Source organism: Taeniopygia guttata, chromosome 12 (assembly GCF_048771995.1).
Source record: "Taeniopygia guttata chromosome 12, bTaeGut7.mat, whole genome shotgun sequence".
In the NCBI taxonomy this organism is placed as follows: domain Eukaryota; kingdom Metazoa; phylum Chordata; class Aves; order Passeriformes; family Estrildidae; genus Taeniopygia; species Taeniopygia guttata.
In genome coordinates this window covers 12439367-12465829 of record NC_133037.1, presented here as the reverse complement: position 1 = coordinate 12465829, position 26463 = coordinate 12439367, and the positions used below count along the sequence as shown (strand labels likewise).

The 26463-nt window shown below is 36.0% G+C and overlaps 1 protein-coding gene across 17 annotated transcripts in view; it reads right to left on the bottom strand.

Annotated features, from left to right (window-relative positions):
* Window positions 1-26463, bottom strand: part of ERC2 (ELKS/RAB6-interacting/CAST family member 2) — a 404176-nt gene that overhangs the window by 355148 nt on the left and 22565 nt on the right. For 13 of the 17 annotated variants that reach the window (XR_012057919.1, XR_003962561.4, XR_003962563.4 and 10 more), the window contains exon 3: window positions 235-258. The exons of the other annotated variants lie outside the window; for them this stretch is intronic. Coding sequence is in view for 1 of the 13 variants with exons in the window: in XM_030283350.4 (XP_030139210.1) it covers window positions 235-258 (24 nt within the window). In the remaining 12 variants the exon portion in view is untranslated. The remainder of the gene's footprint in view (window positions 1-234; window positions 259-26463) is intronic. 17 annotated transcript variants of the gene reach the window in all.

Genomic DNA, 26463 nt, shown 5'->3' with positions numbered 1-26463 from the left:
GGTGCTCAACAGTACTGTTGTTTATAAAGTCAATCAAAGCCCTCACTACAATTTAAGGGGACTTTAGGGAGGGACTGAGTTTGGGCCGGTTGGTCTCATTTTTTCATTTTGGAAGCTAAAGCTATGAAAAGTTTAGTAAACAGGATTACTGTATCTCTAAAAAGCAAACAAAAAAAACCACAATAAGCAATAATAAATTTTGAAAAATAAATTTACTGCAAGTAGTGGACAAACCTTTGTTCTTCTGGCATCCAAAAACTGAACAGCATGGTAAACGAAAAAATGAAGCGAAATCAACATAAATAAAGGTCAGATGCAAGCAAAGGAGATTCAACAGAAAGAACTGAATTCAACAAAAAGTATCTTCAACAGAAAAAAAATATTTTATTGACTTATACAGAAAGGCAACAACAAATTCACAGTACTCAAATATATAAACTTACAGACAGACTTCACTCAATAGAGGTGACAAAGAAAAACATATTCGAAATAATCAGTTCCATAATAAATTACAACATTCCTATTGGACATTGCTGTTCTTTTACACTTTTAGGTTTTTCAGAACACTGTAATTTGTCCTAAGATATTTATACTACATCTGAGTACAGAGATCTGTCTCTGTTCCAGTCCTGCACTCCTTACTCACACAGAGCAAAATCAAAATGGATTTTACCCATGTTAAGGTTGGAGCACAGATAATTAGCCTAAATTGCTATGGTTTATAATGTCATTTCAGAATATGTCCTCATCTGATAATTTGTTTTTCTTATTTTTTCCCTCTGCTCATTACCTACACAGCACACTGAGCTTTTAGAAATATGAATTCCTGAACAGGCTCACAGTCTGTACTAAAAGACATTTAATTGAAGGAATTAGGGGACTTAAATGCATGTCATCAGACCTTTTATGTTTAATTGATGTCCTGCAACTCCACATTCTAAAAAACAACAGAAACACACCAAATAAAACCCAAAACAGCAACAACACAGACAACAAAATAACAACAAAACTTCATTTCTTTTGATACTACCTTCATGTTTTACACAAGTACACATAAATCTGTTGAGTTTTAGCAATGATTTAAGCTAAATGAAAAATTCTAAACCTTGAGAAACCAACATTTTGAAATAATGTCTTTTATCAGTTATTTCAAATGGAAAATAAGTATTGCCAGTGGTAGAATTCAGCAAGACACTTTGAATCTGTTCTATTATTAAATAAGCACTACTTTAATGTATGTCCAGATCTTAATTCTCTTAGTATCGGCATCTTACAAGGCACACACTCAGCTGAGAGCATACACATGTAGGCCACTCATTTACAGCCCTGCTTTTATTTAATGGCAACTCTTACATTTTTTTAATCTCACCATATTTTTAGTTAGCTATAATAAGCTTAAAAACTCCAGTAAACTTTAAAATCCTTTAGATATAGAAACTTCCCCACTTTAAATCTACTGATGTGCCAACTGTTTGTGACCCCAAGACTGACTACATCTTCTGGATTCCAAAATTATTTCACTGTCCTACTTCTCACATCTGACCAATAACCTTCTCTGTACTACTATGCTACAACTAAGCAACAACAATATTCAGTAACTACCATAAATAGTCAAAATTATTTCCCAGATCTGAATAATGATTTAAGATACATCCTCCTAATGTTAAATCAGACAATATTTATTACTTCATACTACAACCTATTTACAAATGAATGTTTTTCCAAAGTCAAGTAGTCCTTATACATCAAATGTCAATATGTCTATAAAAACCTAGATGAGCAAAAGAAAACTAATTCTAAAATACCATGTTCTAACCCATAAATGAAAGTAAACTTGACATATGCATTGCTAACACACAAACCTTCTGAATGTAAGCTCTAAAAACCAAAAATTGTTGGATCAACTAGAAATAAGAACTCAAACAACAATTCTGGTTAAGATAAATGAGACAAGCTACTTTTCTGCCCCCAGCAGCCCGTGCTCGCCCAAACCCACATTTGTCTCTAAGCATGACAGTAGTTCTGGCTGCTTCTCTGTAATTATCTTAAAACTAACAGCCTCAACTGTGGCAGACTACTGCTACTTTGACATAAAAGAATCCATTTTTGTACACCTTCAAGACTTAGAACATGGTGGACCAGATTTAGATTTCTGGCACAGATTTTTGTATCTGCAGCTTGCTAAGGAAAGAACAAATGTTGTGAGGGTGGAAAGAAATTGTATAATTAACTGCAGGGGATGGAATGTAGGAGTGCTGTGAATATCTGTCACATGGCTTTCATTAGAGACACAGAACTTTACTGGATTTTTTTAAAAACCCATGTAAGATCTATCACATTTTTTATAACTTCTATTCAAAATGGACCAGTTAACCAGAAATATTTCCATGCCAATTTCTTGACAATATATAAACAGTTCTCTCAGAACTTTTTCAATTCTTCTCCACAGCCCAGCTCCAAGAAGCAATCCACGGAACTGTGAATTGCCCCATAAACTGAAACAAAACTATAAAAGGAAGATTAACTAATGGCTCTTCCCAGACTTCAATTCATGTTCTACACAAGTTCCTCCAGTCTATGCCAACTAACTACACCCAGAAGAATTGCCTGCTGAGAATTCTCCTGCCTAAGTGTGCTTTGGGTCACATAAACACTTCCAGAGCATTCCAAAGCCACAGACAGGGTGAACAGCAGAGGGGAATGAATTAACAAGGAGACTTGCTGATTTCAAATTGCTGGTCCACCTACAGAACACAGCTTCTCGTGCTTTGCACCATCACACTGCCACCAAAAGCAAAGAACACATTCAAGAACCCAGTCCACTGGATTTTAGATCCTGATTCTCCTGTTTCCTTCCCAATAAGAGAATTGGCAGGGCTGAATCAGCTGATGTAGTCTAGTCTCTTGGCAGTGGCAAATATGAAATGAAGACTGTGCAAAAAAATCATCCTGTGTAACTGTATGCTATAGAAAGCTACAGCTATCCCTGAAGAATACACCTCGACAAATATAACAGCAAATTATTCTGTCAACCATACTCTCATTCTCTAAAATCAAGCTTCTTTATTTATTCCATAATCTATTACTGTTATATTTTAATTCTTCACAGTATGAGGCTCTATCATCAAAAGGAAAAAGACTACTTAAAGCTTTCTTATGAACTGCATCTAAATCAATTTGTTTGTTAAATTTAGTTGTGCTACTGAAATAAGTACGAACATTACATTTGCAAATATTTGTAACTAAGTATTGTTAAAGAAAAACAAATCCTAATTTTCTTCTTTAAAGAAAAAAAAAGAAAGGGAATTGGAGATATTTTCTTCATTACCATAAATTAAGAAATTAATTCTCTCATGCACTTCCTCATCTGCCTATTACAATTCATAAATCTGGTATCCAAAAAACCCCACTGAAAATCAGTTGACTAGAATTTTGCCTCAGTAAGACAGGACTGACAGAAAGAGTTGGAAGGAGAGATCTAATTTGGGAGGAATAGCAAGAGATTCTGACCACACACAATGAATCTTCAGCATTGAAAATTCTGAGCATGAGATGTGAGAGAGCTTTTGCATAACACTGTTTGATGATATAACCATGTCTTTGAAAAGAAAGAATTCTTGTCTGACTTTCCTTACTTTTTCTTTCCTTATACCTTTAAATTTGGTGTCTTGTCAAATTCTACAAAGCTTGCCCTTACGACCATGCTTTGCAATTTTAATAAGGAATCTTGTCACGTACACTTAATTAAATCTACATTTCTTGACACAGATGTGGTGGGCTGAGCTTGGTTGGAGGCCAGGACTCCACCAAGCCACCCTATCACTCCCCTCCTCAGCAGGACTGGGGTGGGAGGGGAATAAGTTGAAATAAACCTCATGGGTCAAGGTAAAGGCAGTTCAATAAAACAAGAGCAAAGGCTGTGCACAGAAGCAAAGGAAAACACAAGATTCACTCTTGATGGCCCATGAGCAGCCCACACCCAGGCACTTCCTGGCCAGTAGGGCTTCAGTAAAGTTGCTCCAAGAGACGAACACTGTAATAAAGAACACCCCCTCCATCAGCTTCTTGTTCAAACCTTTTCTCATCCCTCACTAATCAAGTGCCCACCGAACTGCTCTATCACTCCCCTAAACTTGCCCCTAACCCTGGGCTTTGCAAGTTAAATAAGGAATCAGGTCATATACATCGAAAACTTTTTTGTTTTTTCCCATGGACTAGAGCTCAGTTCAGTAATAGAGCTCAGTTCCCTATGACAAATGCAGATCTTAATGCACATGCAATCCTGCTTCTAAATTAAATACTCTCATTATGTGCATTTTGTTTTAATTTCATGGCCCACTCGGATCATCACTAAATCTAATTTCTCCTCAGGCCCCAAACAGCATAGGAATGCTGATCATATGGCATTCCACTACTGTTTAAAAAAACCCCAAATAATTATGTGGTCCCTAGAGTTTTCTGAGAGCAAAAACTGCCCTCCCAACAAATCAGTAATCTATTCTGGAATCTGATAGGGCAATGCTGACATATTTAGTCTGAAGTATCAGACTTCACTACTATTCAGTCAGCTTCTCCAGGTCATCTCACATAAGTATTTTGGCAAAAAAACAAGTATTGCCTAAAGACTTGAGGTCATTGAACAAAAATGCATCCCCATACAGGCTAAAAAGCTTTAAAAGGCAAATTCAGAGCAGTTCTGCACCTATTTTTTAAGGAACAACCTGTAAATATATTTCTTTCCTAATTCTCTTTTTTGCTGTGGGCTGAGAGATGTTGATGAGCCAAATCTTGTAGCCTGTAATCACAAGAACCAGAAGGTCAAGAGGAAAGTACTTTTAGAAATGTAACAAGTCAGACTTGAGAGGAATAATCTGCAAAGATTCATGTTGGGGGGAAAAAAATTCTTTAGTCATTAAAAAAAGGAGGTTTATTAAAACCTTTGTCATCACTATCATAGCAAAATGCAGGGGTTTGTATTTAGGTGATCCTTACCATGGTAACTTTTAAGCAGTCCGGTTATGCTGCTATGACAACACTGGCCTCCTTTTTTTCACCTCTTCCCTTTGGAGAAATACTGTTAGTAGTGCCACAGTCACTAAATAGTAAATTAGTTGATGGAAAAATCATCAGTAACAAATATTTTGACCAATATGAACACATGTGGAAGAATCTGTTTGCAGATTACTTCTTAGAATTTACAGGAAGGAAACACAAGATGCTTTTTAACAAGGCCTGGAAATCAATGTCATTTTAAGAAAACCAGATTATTATTTGTTTCCCAATAGTTCTGTCTGCAACATTAACTACCCAGCTAAGGAACAATGCACTGTTAGAAGTCCTGGATACTCAAGGATAAATCTTAGGCATTCATGTTGTAAAACTACTCTCAACAGATAAATTATATACTGTGAGAAATCCTCCACCCTCTCACGAACTCCAGCTCCTCTGATACTCTTTTATTGCCTGCATGAAAAGTTTCTCCTTTATTCATGATTGAAGCACTTAAGGTTCCCCAAGGAAGCTTTTAAACTATTTGGGATGATAAACCTTTACCCTCCCCACACAAAACGGCTCTCATGGCCTTGGCTCTACATAATCAATATTTGTGATTTGTATTCTGACTGCCCATTGTTTACCAAAGATGAGCAGAATCCCTGTTCTGCAGATAATCCCAGGAGTAACTGCACTCCCTGAACAGAAACATGGTCTGAGTTTCCCATCACCACAGCACAAGTCTAGGAAAGTGAGAAAACACTCAAGGCCTTGTCCAAACTAGAAAAATTCCACTCCCCCATCGATCTCACCCACAAGCCCCACTGGTAACAAACAGATACAAGATGAAAAGAAAAACAAAAAGCACAAGAGCACATCATGCCCAGCTCTCTGATTCCCATGAAGCAGACTTCCAGTTATCTCCTCAGCCTTTTATCTAGAGGAACAGTAAGGTTCCAATTCTGCTGATGCACTGTCTGGTACTTTCTAGAAGCCTTTGTTTTTGAGAATGCCTTCTCTGCTATTAAAGCTTTCATATGAAGAAAGATTTAACACAATAAGCAAAAACCCTAAAGTAATAATCACACACTTTCAGAAGCTAACAGTACATTATCAATGGTTTTCAATATGTTCTATTTAGACAAAATATTTGCTGACATACACAAAGCTCTCAAAACATTGTGTAATAAATTCTTAAAACTGAATGTGTCGTTCACTAACGAAACATTGCACTGTGTATTTATTACAGACTGAAATTTTGTTTCTGTTTTACTTCCAAAAAAAAAAAAATTATTTCTCCCTGATTTAAAAGTTCAAGTCTCCACACACAAAGCAGATTTTTTTCCCAGCACAGAGATGTTCAATGTCAAGCTTTTTATCAAATAGCATTATATTCCTCTTTTGTTATAATTAATGGGGTATTATGTATCCAATGCCCAGTACAGAAGCAACCATATCCAGACTAGGTCAGCAAGTCACAACCAGGTAACTAAATTGAAAAACTAATAAAATATTATTTGTCTCAGCCTCACTAAGCTACAGGTTTTTAGTTAATTTTCATTCCATAAAATTGCTTACATATTTGTTATCAACATGGAAATTGATTAATCAAATGTTGGGAGAAGCTAAGAGCATATTTTTGTTTTGTGGGAATATTTTAGGGGTTTTTAAAGAAAAAAATTTGGAGCTCACATGAAAGTAAAATCACAAATGTCCTCAGTGGACCAGCAACAGACTGAGCACTACCCTGTCAGATTCCAGACTAGATTACTGATGTAATGGAGGGCAGTTTTCTCTCTCAGAAAACTCTAGGGACTACATAATTATTAGAGGGTTTTTTAAACAGTAGTAGAATGCCACAGGATCAGCATTCCTCACTGCTGGTTTGGGGCCCAAGGAGAAAAATTAGGTTTAGCGATGATCAGAGTGGGCCAAGAAATTAAAACAAAATACACATAATGAGAGTATTTCATTTAGAAGCAGGATTGCATGTGAATTAAGGTCTGCATTTGTCGCAGGGAACTGAGCTCTATTCTTGCTGCCATGGTCATGTATGACTGAAATGCACCTGTTCAAAGACCTGGGAATATTTGCCTTCTTACTTTCATATCCAGGGGATTATGTTCTGTAACACCAGTTAAGGGTGAACCATTGTGCAAATTGCAGTTAAAGAAGAACAGAAAGTTCAGACTGCTGTTTCTGATTGCCAGCTGAATGTTGTTGTTTCTGATTGCCAGCTTTAAAAAAAAAACCTGATAAGCAACAAAAATATTTGGCAAGTACTTGACTCTTTCTTTTTGGACAGTAGAACGAATTGTGCAGCCTGCTGATTCAGTCAAAATAACAGCATAGCAAAAATCTTGGATGCTAAACAACCTATTACTTTCTTATTTCTCAAAAACTGAGGTCGGTGTACATTAAAGGAATTTTTTTCAGGCACAAAGTCAAGAAATTGCTTACAAAAGGAGAGCATTGAGAGCAAACAGGGTCACATTTCAAACACTGAAAAACTTGTGGTATTTGATCTACAGACCCTCCCTTTATCTGCTTCAACATTTGCTATAGTTTCTCCTTCTGGCAGAGAGCTCATTATTGGCTTGAAAAAATGAAAATAAAATGAATCCTTTTCCCAGACGAAAAAAAGATGTGAACTGGGGTCTATTTTTCTATTTTGTAGTCTGCCTCTAATGAAACATCTCACTTCCTTCATTAAAGAAATAAAATAAAATCTGAGGAAGGAAATTTTTGTGGACTGAGTGCAGATTCTGCTGAAGCTACCAAAGAGAAATGCAGATAAAGAAAAACTATAGAGGTGTCCAAATAGTGTTTCCAATTACAAAGTCATAACAGATCAGAACAGAAATGGTTGCTACTATCAGTAAACAGCAAGCTACAAAACACTGAATGATGTTAAAAAATGAAAAACAGTATTCACATAGTATGCAGTATGTGCTTGTTTCTCAGAGGACTTTAATCCTTTACACACTGTAAAAGTTAAAATTTTATATATCCTATCTAAGAAGCAATAGAAGGAACTCCAACAGACAGAGAGCCTGCCAGTCTGTCCGGTGGAGATTTTGGTGATTATTTTATACTATATTGAAAGACACAAAAGAGGAAAATTAGAAGGCCAGACAAAACCTCACCACTGTATTGCAAACCTTGATGTTTAATTAACATGTGAACTGGGGGCTTTAAGTTTCTATACAGGAAGTCTTCCTTGACAGAAGAGATAAATGCAGAATATTACTAAGCTGTGGGAATGGGACATTTTAATATTTCTCCTGACCTTCTTACCCTTGCCACCTTTCCATTTTGTAACTTTCTATCTATAGTTTTTTTAAATGCAGCCACTAGAAAAATCATATGAATATAAGTTATTCACGTGACAATTTCAAGCACAGCTTTTAGTAAGCCAGAAATACAAGTTCCAATTTCCACCTCCCCCTGGTCTATTTTAATCAGCAAAATACATAAAAGAGCACTTTTCAGCTTTCAATTCTTTTTCACTACTAGGAATAGTACTGTGAGTTGATTAACCACAATACATAATCATTTCCCATTGAAACAATTTGAAAAGGAGCCTTAGAACTATGTGTTCTGAGACAGCTAAAGGAAAATGAAAAAGAAAAATCAATATAGGGATTTTAGTGGCTCCACTCAGAGTTCAGCTAGATCCAACAAAGCGACAAGCGATGCATCACAAAGCAAGATGACCATCTGGGAAGACATTTCATCCTAGTTTACTGAAGAAATGCAGATATGCAGGAAAGAAATCAGGCTCAAAAATATCCCTGAAGTTAACAAATATACGTTTTTCACAAGTTGGGAGAACTTTGGTTTCACAGTGAACTTTGTTAAATCTGAGTTTATTCTTGTCAGATTTCGTAGGAGTCTCTTCGCGACCTAAAGGAAGCCAGGACAGACATCTCCATAAGAATCTGCGGCTCTGGAGTGTTCCCACAAGGTGGCACTAAATCCCCAGCCGCCAGAAAATCCTCACGGAGCAAAGCAAGGGCAAAAGCCTGTAACAGAAATAAACACACTACGGCCACGGACATCACATAAATAAATACTTAAAACTATCTACGGACTGGAAATCACAGGATAGAATAATAAAATTAACAGCCTAAATAAGGTATTTTAAAAGAGATCATAATTTCCCCCTCATAATTCAACAGCTGTAGTGGGGGGGCACACAGACACATGTACCACGTGTGTGTGTGTACATACATACATACATATATATAGATACACACAGTGACTTACAGTCAGCACTTAACAAGAGTTTAAGTTGCACTCTTTGTTCTACTCTTGGCTCCTTGTACCAAGTTCTGACACAGAACCAGTATTTCCGATGTAGAACTGATTTCCCGGCCCTGGTGACACCCCATGGGTCGGGCAGTGCTGACTCCAAACCCTCTGGACACTGCACACGCCAGCAGCCAGATACAACTTTGTACTCATACGCAGTAAATATTCCATTTTAAACGACTTGATTTTTTTTTTATCCCTCACCTTTCCTTGCATGTCTTTTCCCCCAAGTGCATTGCATAACCTTAATTACTGAAATAGTAGTGTACCCATATGCTGGGCTAATATTTAGTGGTGTTAAAACTCCTGAAGTGTCCAGAAGCCTTCAGGGGTCCCCTTTGTTGCCAAATTCAATTAAATAAACAGGTACTGGGGCAATTTCATTCACTGGGGCCAAATGCATTCCACAGTGCTGAATTTTAAATTGGTAGCACTATCTATTTTTCCTCCAAAAGTCTATTGGGTTTTTTCCCTCATTTTTCACATTGCTTTAGGTAAGCATGCTGTAAGAATATTCCATTTTCACAGGTATTAAGAAAGAAAGGAGTTATTAAATCTCTGCAACTACTTTGCAACCAAACACAAAAGAAAGCAATTATTAAGGCAAGAACAAATAAAGCAATTTGATCATCTGCTCTGTACTCCAAGCATTACACTCACACAAAAAAATAATGCTAAGTTCCACAAGCACACCACTACTATTGATTTTCTCTCCATCACCCCACATTTGTGATAAGACAGCACAAGATCTGGGGCTGGGTATAGGATTTTAGAGCAACCTCGAAGTACAAAATACTTACTTAGTTGTAGCTGCCAGGGTTTTTTTTTCCTGCACATCACATGCTTACACATCTGCTGGCTATATAATGTGAACTCATTGCAATTTAAGTACAGATTTGTGATCAGAATGAATATCCCTTTCAACATATCCTGCCTTAATCCCCAGGTTTTGCACTGTATGACCAGAGAGGATTTGTTCTACTCTGTATAAAGGAAGTGAGAGTATAGAATCAATACTCCTGCTGTCATCCAAAACACTCCATGCATCCTGCTCAGCTAATGTCAGTTTCTGTCCGTAATTGAATAAAACATATGGGCTCTTTTCTTAGTAGAAAGTTATATAATGTTATATCTTTCTACTTTTCAATTCATGCTCAGATGCATCTTATATTTGACTTAGAAAACTCGATGAACCTTTATTATGTTTACTCTGTGGAGTTGCAAAGCTTCACAAGTTTTGCTGTTTCTGCAGTACAGGTGTTCAAAGACAGCACTGACAATCTAGCTGTTCCTAGAGGTGTTTCTCAAGGAAAACACTGCAGTGTTTTCTAGTTCTGTTTCACCCCATTGATTATAATTTGTATCCAGACTTTCAAGAAAGATTTAAGATTAACTAGCAAGCTGATAATCACACATTGCTGCACTTAATCTCTCAGAAGGCAGACTACCTAGCTGCAGTACACTGCACTTCATTCATGTTCTTATCTCACCTAATTATTGTAAAATAAATAATTCTATTGGTGGACATCATTCAGATTCCATTCTAGAATTTTAGGAGAGTTCTAGCAAAAAGCACACTTTTTTACAGCATAAGTTACTTAAGTAATAATATGGCAAACTGAAGACAATATTTAAAAATTAGATAATCAAAGGTAAATGAACTTCGGTGTAAAGGTTATAGGATGAATATTTGTATATGCTAAGGGAAACAAAGCATCATTGCATTCCTGCTGTGGCCATTATTTGTTGATCCTTAAGAGCAAAGCTGTTGGAAAATACAAATGCTCCCCCCTCCAAACGTGAGAGCCTGTTTGGCAATGAGAGCACTACCTCTGAAGGATAAGAGTGAGAAGCAATATGATCTTTGTAATTATTACTTTGCTTTCCCACATTTCAAACTACTTTTCATAACGGCTTCTCTCAGCCCAGCTATTGCTGCCACCAGTTCTTAGTATTCTTGCATCAAATCCAGAACAGCTGATTCCAACCCCTCCATCTGAGATTCTTCCTCTAACAAAAAGAGAATCATCACTCTACAAGATGTTTTTTTTCACACCACATTCCCAGTAACAGAAACAGCACATTCCATTTTTTGAAGTTTTTTTACACACTAATTGCACATAAAAATTAATATTGATGATATTTCAAACAACTGCACTGCTTCCAGAAGTAATAAAATATTGAATTATTGTACTCTAATTCAGGGCCATCTAAACACTAAGAACAGGAAGAGATCCTGCTCTGAAATACTCTAATGGTGTACAGATGAGATCGTTTGTAGCAGCAAAGGATTAGTCGCAGGGGAATTGGTCTCTACTATTTCACATGCTACAGCTCCCATAATTTCCAGTTTGCCTTCTCACTAAATTATAAAGAAGCAAATGCACCTACATCACCTCTGAGGTAAACAGTAATGCAAGATGCTCCTTCAGGTGTAAAATCTGTCCCAGAATTCTCTACATCAAACCTGTATGCTACTCAGCAAATGAGAAAGCCCCGTACAAAGGAAGTTCTTATAAAGGACACAATCTACCATAAGTGAGAACTTATATCAGCTATTATAAATTAATTTAGAAGCCTGTATCTTAAGCTATTAAATGCAATTATACTTACAAAGAAAAACACATTTGTTTTTTCAACTGAAAAGGGGGGGAAATTAGATTTTATTCTGTAAGTATTATCTATTATCATCTTTACAGTCAAATCTATTAGCCCAAGAAGCCAAGCTTGTGTATAACCCTATGTTCAAAATATGTCAAACAGAAGAGCCTGTTAATTAAACATTAGCATCACTCCAGTCAAGAGACATTTTATTAGAGATGCACAGAGAAATTAGCATTAAACACAACGCTCTTTAGTTCTCCAGAGCAGACATCTTACTTGCAGACTGTAGATCAACTTGCTGGTGAAATAAGTGGATTGATGATTACAGGATAATTTACTTACTTCAAATTTACTCTACAGGGGGAGATAAAGTTGCTAACAACAACAGGAAGCCGCCCCAGGCACGTTTATTAAAAATTATTTCTACATAAGAAGAAAAATAATTAAGGAATGATGCCACACTCAGTAGTATGGAGCTATCACCAATGAGGCAGAGGTACAAAAAATATAACAGCCACACTGTGTTCAAAGACACAGAGGAGAAGAGGACTAGACATCAAAAAGTGTGATCATGGAGTTCACAAAAGAGATTTAAAATCCTAGAAATGAGAATAAAATGGAACTTCAAAGGCATTACACAACCTTTTATCCCTAAAAAGAACACTTGCCAGAATGCTGGCAGTAAAAACTCCATTACAGGCTTTTTTTCCTATGATCATTTTTGGTATTTCATACAAAGATGTTACATGATGAGAGAAGCAAACAGGTGGTCAATGGAACACTCACCTTTTGTCAAGTCTTAAACCATTATCTCAGACAACACAGGATATGAATTCTACAACTTTTTCCCTTCTCTTCCTGCTTCAATTCCTCTGTATTATCACTTACCTTATTCTATTAAAAAAAAAAAAAAACCACAAGATGAAAAGAAAGACTACAGCATTAAAACTGCAATTGTACTCATAAACAGGATGTACTGACCTCACTGATGTTTGCAACAGTGAATCAGACAGCCTTAGCTCAAAGGCCTATTTCATACTTTTATTTAATATAACTTCACTCCTTATTCAAAATTCAGTTGAATAATGAACCGCTTGCTACCACTTCTAACAAAAAACACAGCACATTCACTCTATTCAAGCCATGTCAAAAGTACTCACTGGGGTTTTTTACCTCTCCCAAATGTCTTGTACTGAAATAACCTTGATCCGTTCCATGATTCATCTGTTACTTTGACCCTCTCTTTAATATTCTCAGTTGTATTGGAAACAAGTTCAGTCCTAGATATTGAATTTTATATATTAAGAGAAAGAAGTCTAGGCCACTTGTACTCTAAAACTTGAAGCAAAAAAAGCTGTTATAGAAAAGTGTATCTTAAAATAGCACTCTGCCATTTCTACTGCCAAAAACCTTAAAACATATTATACTTTTTAGAGAGGATTAGAGGACTTTTTTTTTCCTTTGATACACATAGCCTGTAGAAATCCTGAGTGTTATCCATACTCAATAAGAATCAAGTACCTGGATATGATAATGTGAATAACCATTCCATTTTCCTCTGTTCATCATAAATATTTATCGACAAACCAAAATCTAAAATATCTCAAGCACTTTTTTATTATTGATTACTTTAAAAGATAAAGGCAGTCCATTCAAAACCCCACATTTTTGACTTGTATGCACATTTATATATAAAAGCTTGTTAGTTGCAGTAAAATGTAAATATGTATTGGGATTAGCCCTATTCCTTTTCATCTCCCAGTTCACCAGATCACAGAAGCTGCCGACGTGTTACAGAATAATCTGTGTTGATTCCTTGTGCTTGCATAGGGATGACCTGCTGTTCCTCAAGTATTTCTCAGACAAAAATGGAGGGGGAAACCCACATAATCCACTGGTCAAAAAATTCCCCTGGAAAGGGTAACAGGAGATGCTGTAATCACTGTAGGGCTCTGGGGGTTCTCTTCAGTTTCAAAGAGAAGGAAAAATAACCCTCAACGAAAAGTGTTTGGAGGGGCCCATCTAACTTGCAATGCTTTGCTATCTATGAGTTTAAACTGCTTCACTTCTTTAGCTATTTCTCCTCTTTATTTCTTCTTTATTTATATCTCACTTTCACCCTTCCAATGCTCTCCCAGGGGAGTGGGTGTGTGGGGCTCAGGTGCCAGCTGGGCTTAAACCAGAAGCAAGATAATTGCCAATTAAATAATAAAATAATCAATTGATATTTCTAAGTAACTGTTCTGTGATTACTCTGTATTGTGTTTAGTAAAATTAGTATTAGAAAGGGAGCAAATATAAATCAAATTTGTACTGTCCTAAGCTTCAATTAGTCAGTAGCAGTTTTCTTGCTTTAAAAGGTGTGCTTCCTTTTCTTCCAGTGCCACAGAAGGCTTAATCAAGCTGGACCATAAAAAACAAATTCCAGGAATGATGAAATGCAAAATATCCTGACCTCCTTGGAGAGTAATACTGTTTACCTGCCAAGTGAAAAGCTTTCAGCCAGCTGGATCATTTATTTTTAACTATCGCTAAATAGAAAATGGCTCCAGGCACTTCAGAAAACAAAGGAAATTAAACATTTTATTGCATTTGCAATCAAATAGACTTACATTATTATTTTGTTCCATAGAATCTTTTATCACCTTTTTCCCTAATAATATATAGAATGGAAATTCTAGATTCTTTGTAAGTATAGAGCAAAGAGTTCAATAATTTCTTACTTGGGTAACCTGACAAGACCCCAGGGACCTGGTGTAAGACCTCTCTTCAGCTTAATGTGCTAAGTCTAACCAAGAATTTCAGAATAAATCCTAATAATCAAGCAAGCCTACTCAGGCTTATTGTGCAACTTCATTTGTATATTCTTCTATACTAAATCCTCTTTTCAAATTTTCTTCAAAATTAAACTGCACTGGAAGTTATCCCAACAGCAAAAGATTGATAACTACCTATCTACCTCCAAAAGAAAGTATGCCCACAGTTTTTATTGTATTAAATTCAATTGTATGAGACAAAACACCATAAGGCTGTTATTACTGATGTACAGATACATTTTTCTGTCCTGAGGCCTGATTCAATGCAAGCATCTGATAAAACCATTCAATAAATAAATCTATGCACTGTAGACAGATATAAATAATACCCAAATGTAGCATACTTCCACCAGCCAGAATTCAAATTTAATTTCAGCAGAAATAATGCAAATATTCGCAATAGCTTCAGCTAATTAGACTTCTCAGCACATTGATGGTTTTTCTGGCTCTTACTCTGGGAAGCAGTAAAATCAAAATTTTCATGACATACAAAAGAAACATCAAAATGTGCTTAAAAGTTACAGGAAAAGGAAGCACTTTTAGAGTTTTGATTTTAAATTTTACTTTTTTGACAGTGGTCATCCCTCTGAACTTGATTTTATTTTCTTAATATAAACTAATATGGTAAAATGGAACCATTTCTAGTACTTTATATCTGGTGCCCTGGACTTGGGTGCTTTCCAAAGTAAATGGCACCCACTTAAAGGAAGCTTTGTCTATAAAGGTCAGACTAGCCCTGATCAGACAGTAAACCTCAACACTTCTGTTGTCCCTAATAAAATGTTGCCTTTACTAAACACAAATGCATTGTCTCCTAAAATATCCTGTAATGAGTCTATGTGGCAGTTTTGATATTATGCCTGTATGTGACAGCAGCAGCTCCTGTTGAGAGACCAACATTCTTCAGTGCTTGAACAGCTTTTGTGAAGTGAGTTACCACAACCTGCCTGTGAACAGGAGTGGCTGCTCCAGGTCTGCCAACAATTAACTTAGGTTCACTGTGGGCATGCTGCCAGATGGAGGTGTCCTTTTGGCACTTCTCCCCCTGATTTGGAGATAGATTCCCTGGTTGAGAGAACCAGGATGAAAGAATGTCTGGAGCACAGACTGATGTGTTTGCTTGGATGATGTCACTGGTCATTGATGATGTTGTTATTTATGATGCGATCACTCTGCTGTTCTTTAGGGAGGGGTATGGAATACAAAGCAGGTCTACACAGGTAATTCCTCTTTTAAGCTTCCAGGAAGAGGTAGAGTATAAATGCAGTTCAAACACAAGCTGAGTGCTGTTATTTTACAGAAAAGACTGGAATTATATGATTTAGTGAATGTCTTACAAATCAAAAAAAAAGGAAAAAATAGGAAAAAAAACCCCAAAACTTTCCTAGATGATGGGTCTCAGTTGCTAACCTAGTAATTAAATAACTGGAACAACTGAAACACCAGGAACCTTAGATGAACTGGGAAAGCATAGGCCCAACTCATTGTTAGACGGTAATAGGAACTAGCACGCAAGAGAAGTTTTATCCCTAGCTACAAAAGTATTTGGCCTCCCAATAAAGATCAAAAAGCACAAAAGCCCAAAAAATAAATCAAGGATCAAATCAGAATTCTCAGCTGTTCTCAAAAACTGCTCCAGATAAAATATAAGAAATTAAATCATTATTATAAAGCTTGGGGTTTGGTATTTTCAATTTTATTGTGTCAATCAGCACAGCAGCTACACAGTGGAATCTCTGCATGTATAAAAAAAAGCACATATAATGGAAATCTTTTAAGCACATCAAAATTCAAACCCCTTTAGATAATAAATGAAGGACCTCTTGGTACTCCTAAGGGCAAAACTCCTGAGGGGTTTTCTATAATGGCCTCATTTTTACCCATTAAAACATACATATCACAAAATGGCATTTTAGTCTATTCAATGCAGAGACTTTAACTGCACCTTTTGGTAAATGCTCTTAACAAAACTGATGAGCTCCCTTTTACTTGCTTTCTATAAAATTATCTCTGACCTAAAAGTACTACAGAACACCTACAATAATATTATAATGCAAACTTCATGTTCAAAAATCTAAAGTTGAATCATTGCTTTTAGCACAGAATCAACTTATGCAGAAAAACTGTATTGAAAAAAATCACAAAGAATGCAGACAGATCATTGACTGGTATCAAGTTTTGCCCATCTGAATAAGGTTTGGTGCCCTTATTCAAACACAAGATTTCACAGAATTTAACTTAGTTATACAGGAAATTCTTAGAGTTTTAGTGGTACCAATCCTAGTAGCCCTTATTAACAGGTACTCTGCACATGTTTCAGATTATTTCTGTTTCATGAAATTCTCTTCATCAAGTTAAACACTGAAGGACCTTCCAGATCACCCTGCACATTCACCTGCAGCTACAATATGATCAGTAAATGAAGCTCTTAATATTATTTCAGTAAAAATTACAGAAGTGCAATATCTTGCATATATGAAACTGGGAGGCACACACTGAACAAGTTATTTTACTCATGCATAAAACTAATAGGGTGTTTCACAAATTACTGTGACACAGACCATAAAATTAAGACAGAACAAGAAAAATCATTATGCTGATGATATTATTTAACATGTCTCTAATCTGCTAATTCAATATATTTGCAATTTTTAATACACAAAGGTTAAACTCTATAGAATAACTCAAGACTAAATTCTCTTTTCCGTGGAGCTTTCTAGGGTCTTTGGCACTGTAGAGGGAAAGCTGTGGACATCTCCTTGCTTTTACAGGTGGAAAATGTCCTGAAGACTTCACAAAAGATTCTTATTTTCATACAAACTCAGAAATCTCAGAAATCTCCACAGAAATCCATAGTACCTTCATTTCTCACCAGTAGAACAGTTTGCAATAAATACTAAACCACTATTTTTTTCTATTTTTTTTTAATTCCAGGTAGGAGGTGACAAAATCCTTGACCAATAAATATACTCTGTATTTCAAGTAATTCCTACACGTAAATCTTAAAAGTAACATTCACACCCATTTTCTACCCTTTGCTATGGTAAAATAATTTCAGACTGCCAGAAACAGCAGGGAAATCTTAGCAGATCTATCCACTTTCCAGCGCATAAAAATATAGGCCTTCTAAATTCCATTATATCCCCAAGAACACCTAGGGAAGGTATTAGTGTGGGATACCTGTATATTTGATAAATTCTTCACTTAAAAGTCTGTTTCCTCTTGCAATAATTATATTCATACCAGCTTTTGAGGGCATTTGAGGCCCATTTCAGGTCTTCCCAATTGCCAAAAAAGCACACAGAAAAAAGTGCAAAAAAACCCCCATCATCAGTGATTATAATACAGTAAAGGGACTATGCTAAAGGTAGTTCCTCTGAATGAATCAAGTATAAATTTGGGGCTTTCCCCAACCCTTAAAAAAAGAAATCAAATTTACTTTTTTTTAGTATACACTTATGCTTGCATACCTCATGGTTTTATTATGGAAAACAAGTGCACAGGAACATATGGTACATCTGTTTCATATTTTGTCTTTCTGCTGTCGTGATGTTTCTTTCAACATTCAGTAACACATACTTCTGTTGGCTCATAATAATTATTTTTAAGCTGCATGTAAAACACAGCCCACCTCTACTGTCACTCCAGGGACATGATATTCCTCCCTCCTTCCCTCCTCCTACAAATGTACAGTGGAATATAAAGATAGCAGAACCAAAACTAAGACATGAGAAACCAGGAGTCATTTCCCAACACTTTACATTCCTTCACTTCCAGAAGTTTGGTTTTGCAAAGACTCCTACACTGTAATTCAGAGGAACTGGTGGCAATGGAAAGGAGATGGTACCAGCAGAAATAATAGTTAAAACTCATTTAAGCAAACCCTAATACTCACTCAAATCTGTACAAAGACATATTCTCCAAGTGAACAGATAACCTCAGGCACAACAGCCACATGGAAACATCTGTGAGGCAAAGAGCAGGACAAGAGCTGGGAGAGAGCACTGAGAAAAGAATGGTGAGGAACTGAAACCAGGAACATGGCATGAGCCAGCAAAAGGAACAAGGGGGGAAAGAGAGGATAAAAAGGGGTATTATCTGTAGGGTGAACTTTTAGATTGAAGTTCTCTGAGAAATAATAACCCTGGCACCAAAGAATGGATAATCTGTTAAAAAACTGGACCTAGAAAGGGACAATAAAAGCACAACAGGGGAGGTGAGATGGGAGCAGTGAACATGCAAATAGGCAAGATAACTTGGAGCACATCATCATGGAGAGAATTTTTTACACCTGCATACATACAGAATAGCCTGTGTCTCAAAAGAGAAGATATGGGGAAAATATAGAGAGAAACCAAAAGTAGCAATCTTTTGTGACTCTGATATTGGAAGCTGATGGTGTTGGCATTGCGTTAAAAATGCAGCAATAAATATAACCAAAAAATATTAATTTGTCCAAAATTTGCCTCCAGTCTGCCAAAAAAATCTAAATATTTCTTAGCATCTGTCTATTCCTATGGGCTTTAAGTCACATTTCACAATGGGACACTGATTGGCAAACCTGAATGCCACTTTGTTAAACAAATAAACAAGCAATAAAAATAATACAGCACTGTTGCTGAAATGCCAACTTTAATTGCAGGACGTCAAGCCTCCCCATTTCTTTGGGAAGCAGATGGTAGTTTTGCTGGAAAGCAAAGGACTGGAGGTAGTTGGATTTGGCACACAAAATTGGCACCAGAAGTTGAAAAGGTTCCATTTCAATTTTGTCACAGGGAAAGATGAATCTGAGAATTAGGTCATAAACAGTGAATTAGAAGCTAAAGGAGCTTTTAACTCGCCAGCCACTTCACCATTAGAGAGGCTGAATAGTTTCCTTTTATTACACACTTTACAGTATGCTGTAAATACCATAAATTAATAAATTATTCCAGTTCTAACCTGAGGGCTTCTTACTGTTTTTCTTCCTTGTTCTTTGTGCATAACCACCAAAATAACTGCACCTTAATAAAAAGTTGGCATGTTAATTTTTCTCATCAAGAAAAGTGTTTCAGGCACATGTTGAGCAAATACAGCATTATTTACAGGAGGAAAAGGGGTTTTAGACATTCTTTAATCCATCTGATAACACTGACAGGAAAGCATCTATCATATTTCATATTCAATTGAATATGTTTCAGTAGATTCTTTTATGAATTGGACTGGTGACAAAAAAAAAAAAAAAAGCTTTCCAGATATGCCATTACCACTACACTAAACTGAAATATTATTGTATTCCCACACACCAACATAACAATATCAATATGCTTCCTATCTGTATGGAAAGTCCTTTATAAATAAAGATACATGTGTTTATAAATATCTAATCAGAAAATACAAAGTCCTGTGAAATTGCTTCTACAGGATGATTCAGGATTCCAGTAGAAAGGGTATAGTAGAATAGTTAAAGAAAACTATAGAAAGGAACATTCAAAAAAAATTGTATTTTTATAGAAAGTATTCCAGAAAGTTTTATTTTTCACTCATAAAAAGAGATCCAGGTCATACTTTCTCGACATTTTAATAGCAAGTAAACAGGGCATACTAACATAGAAAATATAATGAATTACCAACTTTCTTCCTCCTGGTTACTTCCCAGTCCTGAAGATCTAGCAGTGCAAGGCTAGATTGTGTATTGCATCACTTTTTCAAAACTTTAGAACTGGATTTTGCAAGACCTTAAAAGAATTTCACAGCATGGATTCAATAGCTAAATTTAGCAAGATCTGCTCCCAATTTCCCCAGGCATTTTTCACAACCTTCCTTCAAAGCATTAAATACAAGCTTGCACAAACTAGCTTTAAAAAGAACATTCTTCTCTATCTCAAGAAAAGATATATGACAATATGTTGCTTATCTCAAAAGTGGCACTGTTTGGATAACATTCATTCCAATTCAAAGAAGGAAAAAACATACATCCCTGCTTCCTTCACGTATCAAGACTATGTTCCCATTCCAGATGTACTCAGAAGTTACCCTCCTATCTGCTATTAGATTTGGGTTTTTTCCTTATTAAAGTACAAGCAGCAGCATTTACCAAAGAGATAGAGAAACTATGAAAAAACACATTTCTAATTTTTAATTCGCTCTCATTTTTATTACTATGTATTTATAGTCCCACCAATATTTTTATTCCATAGCCCTCATCTCTCACCATATATTCATTCAGTGCTGACAGACATGTTATTCCTTAACCATGTATGCATTTATGACACCAACTTCAGTGCACAGTAAGGAGGATATAAATAGTCTCCAGGCAGAGTAAATTCAATTATAGGCATGCAGCTAAAATATAGCACAGCATACCTAATGAAACTCTTTCATTTCTCAATTAAATTTTTCAAGGTAAACACTTCTGCAATCATGTTATGAACATTTTTAAATTAACGCAACCTTAAAATGATCAGTTGATACTATTTTTATTTCAGATGGGTTGTATCCTGCCAATTGTTTTGTTAAGCTACCGCCTTCTTTTTGCCATGGCTCCACAATACCCAGAGTACATCAAAATGAAGCAGACAAAACCCAGCAAGACCAAAACCCACCTACACAAGTGACTGGAGCCCTGAGCTGACACTCAGCTGCTGCTGCTGCCAGCCTGGACCCGCTCCAGGGCTCAGGGCTGGCAGCAGCTGCGGGCTCTGGATCCTCACCCTCCAGCACAGCCTTGGCCACCACAGTGTCTCAGCCACCAGAGGCACCAGCCCCAGCAGCCAAGCACTCAGGTGCTCACAGCTCAGCAGAGCTGGCAGCTGGGAGGTGACAAATGTTCAGGTGATAAAATTTCTTAGTGGTAGACATGACCTCACCCAAGAGAAACTAGATGAGACCAAGGGATTTGACCTATCAAATACACATTTCTTTCTCCACCTAATGAAATGTTGAAATGAACATTCTAGTGTTACTCTAGTATGTTGGAAGAAGTCAGTTTTGTACACGTTAAAAATAAATCAAACGGAATTAATATTTTGTGAAAAGAAAGTTAAATTAGTATGCAAGATATAAAGCTAAATTTGCAGAAATATTCCCTATTTCATGTTATAGGAGGAATTACTCTGGGGATTAATTTATGTTCTTATTCACAACCATTTTTCTAATACAGTCATTAAATTCTGTTTTATGAATCAGTGTTCTCATCTGGGCTGAAGCAATTAAGTTCTCAAGACAGAACAGTAGGTGTGCTGGTGCTAATTAATACTCCCCTGAGGTGAGCCTAAAGTTTTTGCCTGTGTCTCCAGTACACCTGAGGTCAGCATTAATCAAGATAACAATTCTTTCTTGGCATCTCTCTAAAGGAACAAACTGGGCATTTAAGATCAAATTTCTTTCCTTAACCACCCCTCCCCACCCCATATGCTCTCCCAGCTCCACCAAGTAGCACCACCAAGATGTGGTGCTACCCTTACTTGTAATCAGAATTTCACCCACAAACTGCAGTGCTTCCTGCCTAATCCACCTTAAGGAATCAAGACAACGTGATTTTAGCAATTTCAGCTGACTACTGATTTGGTAAAATCTGACAACACAGGAAAAAAACAGCCTGTATATGTGGCACTAAAGACAACACCTAAGACATAAGGAAGAAGTTTCTGAGTTCATACCAAACCCCACAAGCACAATTCTGGCTGTTTCTGTATGTCACCTATCTTTTCCTCCCTTCTAATGCCTTATTATCCCATTGCTCCAAATAACCAAAACCAAAAAAAAACCCCACAAAAACCCAAACAAACAAAACAAAAAACCAACCAAACAAGAAAAACTTGTTTGAATACCTTACTATTTCAGCCTCTTCCATGAAGCAGGCCAAGAAATCCTCTTTTTTTGTTCTCCCTACAAGTGGTTGGTGAGGTTTTTTATAAAAACATTTTGGTTGTGCTTCAAAAAGAGTTCTACATTTTCCAGTAATGCTATTAGATGGACTTACTGTATGTAAATATAGAAAATTTCTGTTTCTCCTGTTTTTTAAATTTGTTACTTTACTTTAGTCTATTGTGTAACGCTCTATTCCTGTGTACATAGTTAGGAAGGTGTACTAACAAGGAAATTTTCTAACCCTTTTTTGTTACATTAAGAGCCAGAAAATACTAAGTGTTCTAATTTTTAAGTCTTAAAGATTTTTCCTTAGTTCATTAATTCAACGTTCTCAGAGAAAAACTATGCTACTTTTAAAAATCCTACTAAGCATTCTTGCAAAAATTTTGAAACTCTTGGCAGGTGCAATACAAGATGCTCTTCCATCTCATAACAATTTATGGCATAAAAGAGATATACCACACAAGGTGGGGAGGAATCAAACAGAAACATAAAAAACCTCAAGCCCCTGGGATTGCTAGCTTCCCAGTACAGAGGAAGCAGTCAGTCTTGAAAGTACTTTTGTGTGTCAAGATATTTTTAGCCTCACAAAGAAGGATGCTGGAATTGCCAAAGGCTGCCAACTATCTAATGGAAGCAAATAACACTACAGCAATTTAAGAGTCAACATAAAACTGGATTTCAATAAATGGACTTCTGTAAAGTGCTTTCATACTTCTATGGTACTCTGAGAAGTGTCAGTAGTATCTTATAACATTGGTCCACTCCACTGCAAATAATATCACTCATTCTTCAACATATTCACATGTCAGCTTATAAAGCAGGGGCTCACCAATGAAAAATCACAGAGATGCTTCAAGGGCAGTGCAAAGGCATCCCACACAACATGCTAGGTGCCAGCACCTATTGCAGACATTTGTGCATTATTTTATTCACAATAACACCATTATCAAGGGAAGAGCTACTTATGCTCAGGCATACCTGACAAGTTAGTCAAGGTATACCAAGAGCACAACAGTGAAAAGATTTAATCTCACTATTACTCTGCAGATTACAGATCATCAATTACAAGTAGGAAAAAAAAAAGGCAAATTAAATTCACAGTAAGGAATCTGATGCACCAAAAAGGAAGCATTTCCTGTATCCCTTTAGGCATAATCACTGTTCTGATGCTCTACTGATATGAAACCTCCAGTTTATATTTTAGTAATCAATTATTATAAAGAGATAAATTTCAATGCAGGATAATATTAGCAAAATATTTATAAGAATATGTATTTAATAAAACTTAGTGTTCTTAAAGGTCAGATTTGGGTTCAGTTTTAGTAAGATTTAATCATGAAATCCCTTACAGCACAGCAAGAAACCATGCAACTAAAATAGTGAAAACTAGTCTGAGCTGATGGAAAGCTGATAGGATATTCATACAAGAAAAAAATCAAAGCCTCAGTCACTAAAGTATAAAGATACTTTTTTTGTGATTGATGAAGGCAAATTAAGTTATTTGATGGCAGAGATCCATATTCAAAAGAAATCCAGGAATTAAATTCATATGCTCAGATGCTATGAAACCTTTGCCAGTAGGGTTTCTGAACATCAAGTTTTACACTAGATACAAGAGGCTAAAAAAAAAAAAAAAAAAAAAAAAAATATGTATCCAGTGAGTACTTCCAGATGCCCAGACAGGACAGAGCATGAACTCCTTTAGCTGCTGTACAGGGGGTTTTGTATCTGAAATTTAACCTCCACAATTTACTTCTCAAATACAGATAATTCTAAAGCATTTGTTCCTTAAATACTCAGTACACCATAGCTAAATTATTTTAAAGATTCTGTACAAAGAACTGAACACTCCCCTTTCAACAGGAAGCATTGCTAAGGCCTCTTGGTTTGCTGTGTCATTCAGGTTTTGTCCAGCTTAAAGCAAATTGTAAACCAAAATAGAAGAGCTCTGCCAAATTTATGAGACTGTGTTCGGACTCACTCATTTAATTAGATACTAGACAGTTAGATTAGATATTAGATACTAGTTAGATTAAAAGAGTAAACTGCAGAAGCAAAAGAATCCACAAGAAAAACAGTAGAAAATTGAAAAGCATTAAAAGAAAAAGCTGTATCATCTCAACAACAGATCGAGAGAATTACTTCATGTACAAGAATTATCAATTTAAAATGTAAAGTTCAACTTTAAAGTGTAGCTATGCACAGGCAGAATTTAAAAATACCAGTACAGCAAATGTGCACATGCATATTTATTCTTTCTAGCATTTATCACCATTTGCTCTGTTTTCCTTCAGATTCCTCTCTAGCAGCCTGGTAAATGGAATTGTGAAGTGCAGAAGTGTGTACAGTTCCCTACCCTGGCAAACAGTGAAAAGTGCTACTACATTTGTTGAGCATTACAATGCAAACTGTCAAAGCTACTGCTGGGTTCTCCTGAATTTCTGTTTCAGCTGTTTTATATGTGTTCCTAGAAGATAAGTAAATATTTCAGCATAATTTCTTGAAATGCAAAAAATATTAACATCTTATTTGAAATAAAGCTTCATCTAATACAGATGAAATTTTTCTGCCTGCTACAGTTCTTCCCCTGCACAATGAAAGAAAAGCATTGATGAAGAGGAAAGAGTTAATTTTGAATTTGGGAAAAGGAGGTGAGTAGCCACACTGTCCTAGAGAAATACTACCTCAGGACACAGCAGACTTTAAATTTAGGAGTCAAAGAAAACGCATAGTCAAAGCTGAACAGCACAACAGAAGAGAGGGGGATAATACTGAATGTGCAAGATGTGTAAATGGTATAAATAAGGAGTTTATACAAATTGACTCACTATTCCTAATCACACAAAATGCTGCCAGTAGCTTTTTGAGAGCTGAATTAAAAACAAAAACAGCAGCAGGCCTGATTGTGTTTTCCTGAATTTTCTACCATCTGGCAAAAATGAGTTAATCAATAAAATGAAAGGAAATTCATAGCAAAATAGATTTACTATAGTTTTTGCACTAAAAACTGTTTGTTTCTACATATTTTATAATTCCTCATCTGTTAAGATTATTATTAAAAACAGATGATTACTTAATTCTACCAAAAAAATATATGATAAAAGTAGGTCTTGAAGGGTGAAGTTTGTTGTAGACACTATTAAGCCAAAAACACCGACATATTTCCACAGTAGTAGGAAAATATTGATCTTAATTAAGACACTGAAAAAAAAAAAAAAAAACCACAACCCTTCAGATTATATAAATATAGAACTTAAAAAATGTATTTATGGACATTTGAAAACAAAGTGCCCAGGGCAAACACCAAACACTATTAGAGCTAAAATGCACTACTGACCTGCCAGGGAGAGTGTAACTCAACAGCAAATTGTGCTATTCACTGCACACACAATATCATCATATCCAACATTGTCATGAAGCAGCAATGCAAGTGTGAAGCACCTGAAGTACCACAAATGTGCAAATGACTTAGGAAAAACAGCAGAAGAACATGAGCAATTGTTGGCTGGCAGAGAAATAAAGTGATTTTGCAAGTGTGGGGATAAAGGTGGGGGGAAAGGCACCTGCACAAAATAATTGTAGAAGCTTGGACCAATTTACTGTGAGGCAAAGGTGTGTTCCTATATCCAAACTACTCTACTCTTTTGAGTGGCTTTTAATTAAGTCATGTTAAAACACCTCAAATATTAATAATGCAATACTGTGTAACAAAATTTGACATAAAATATTTACATTAATATTTCAATTAGTTAATGGCACTAATTTTTTCATCTATTTTACCTCCAAGTTATCCTTGAATTAAGCTTTTGGAATATCAAATAAAAAATAGATTCTACCTCACAAATTTGGAAACAATTCAACTGGACAGTTGGGAAATGAACAC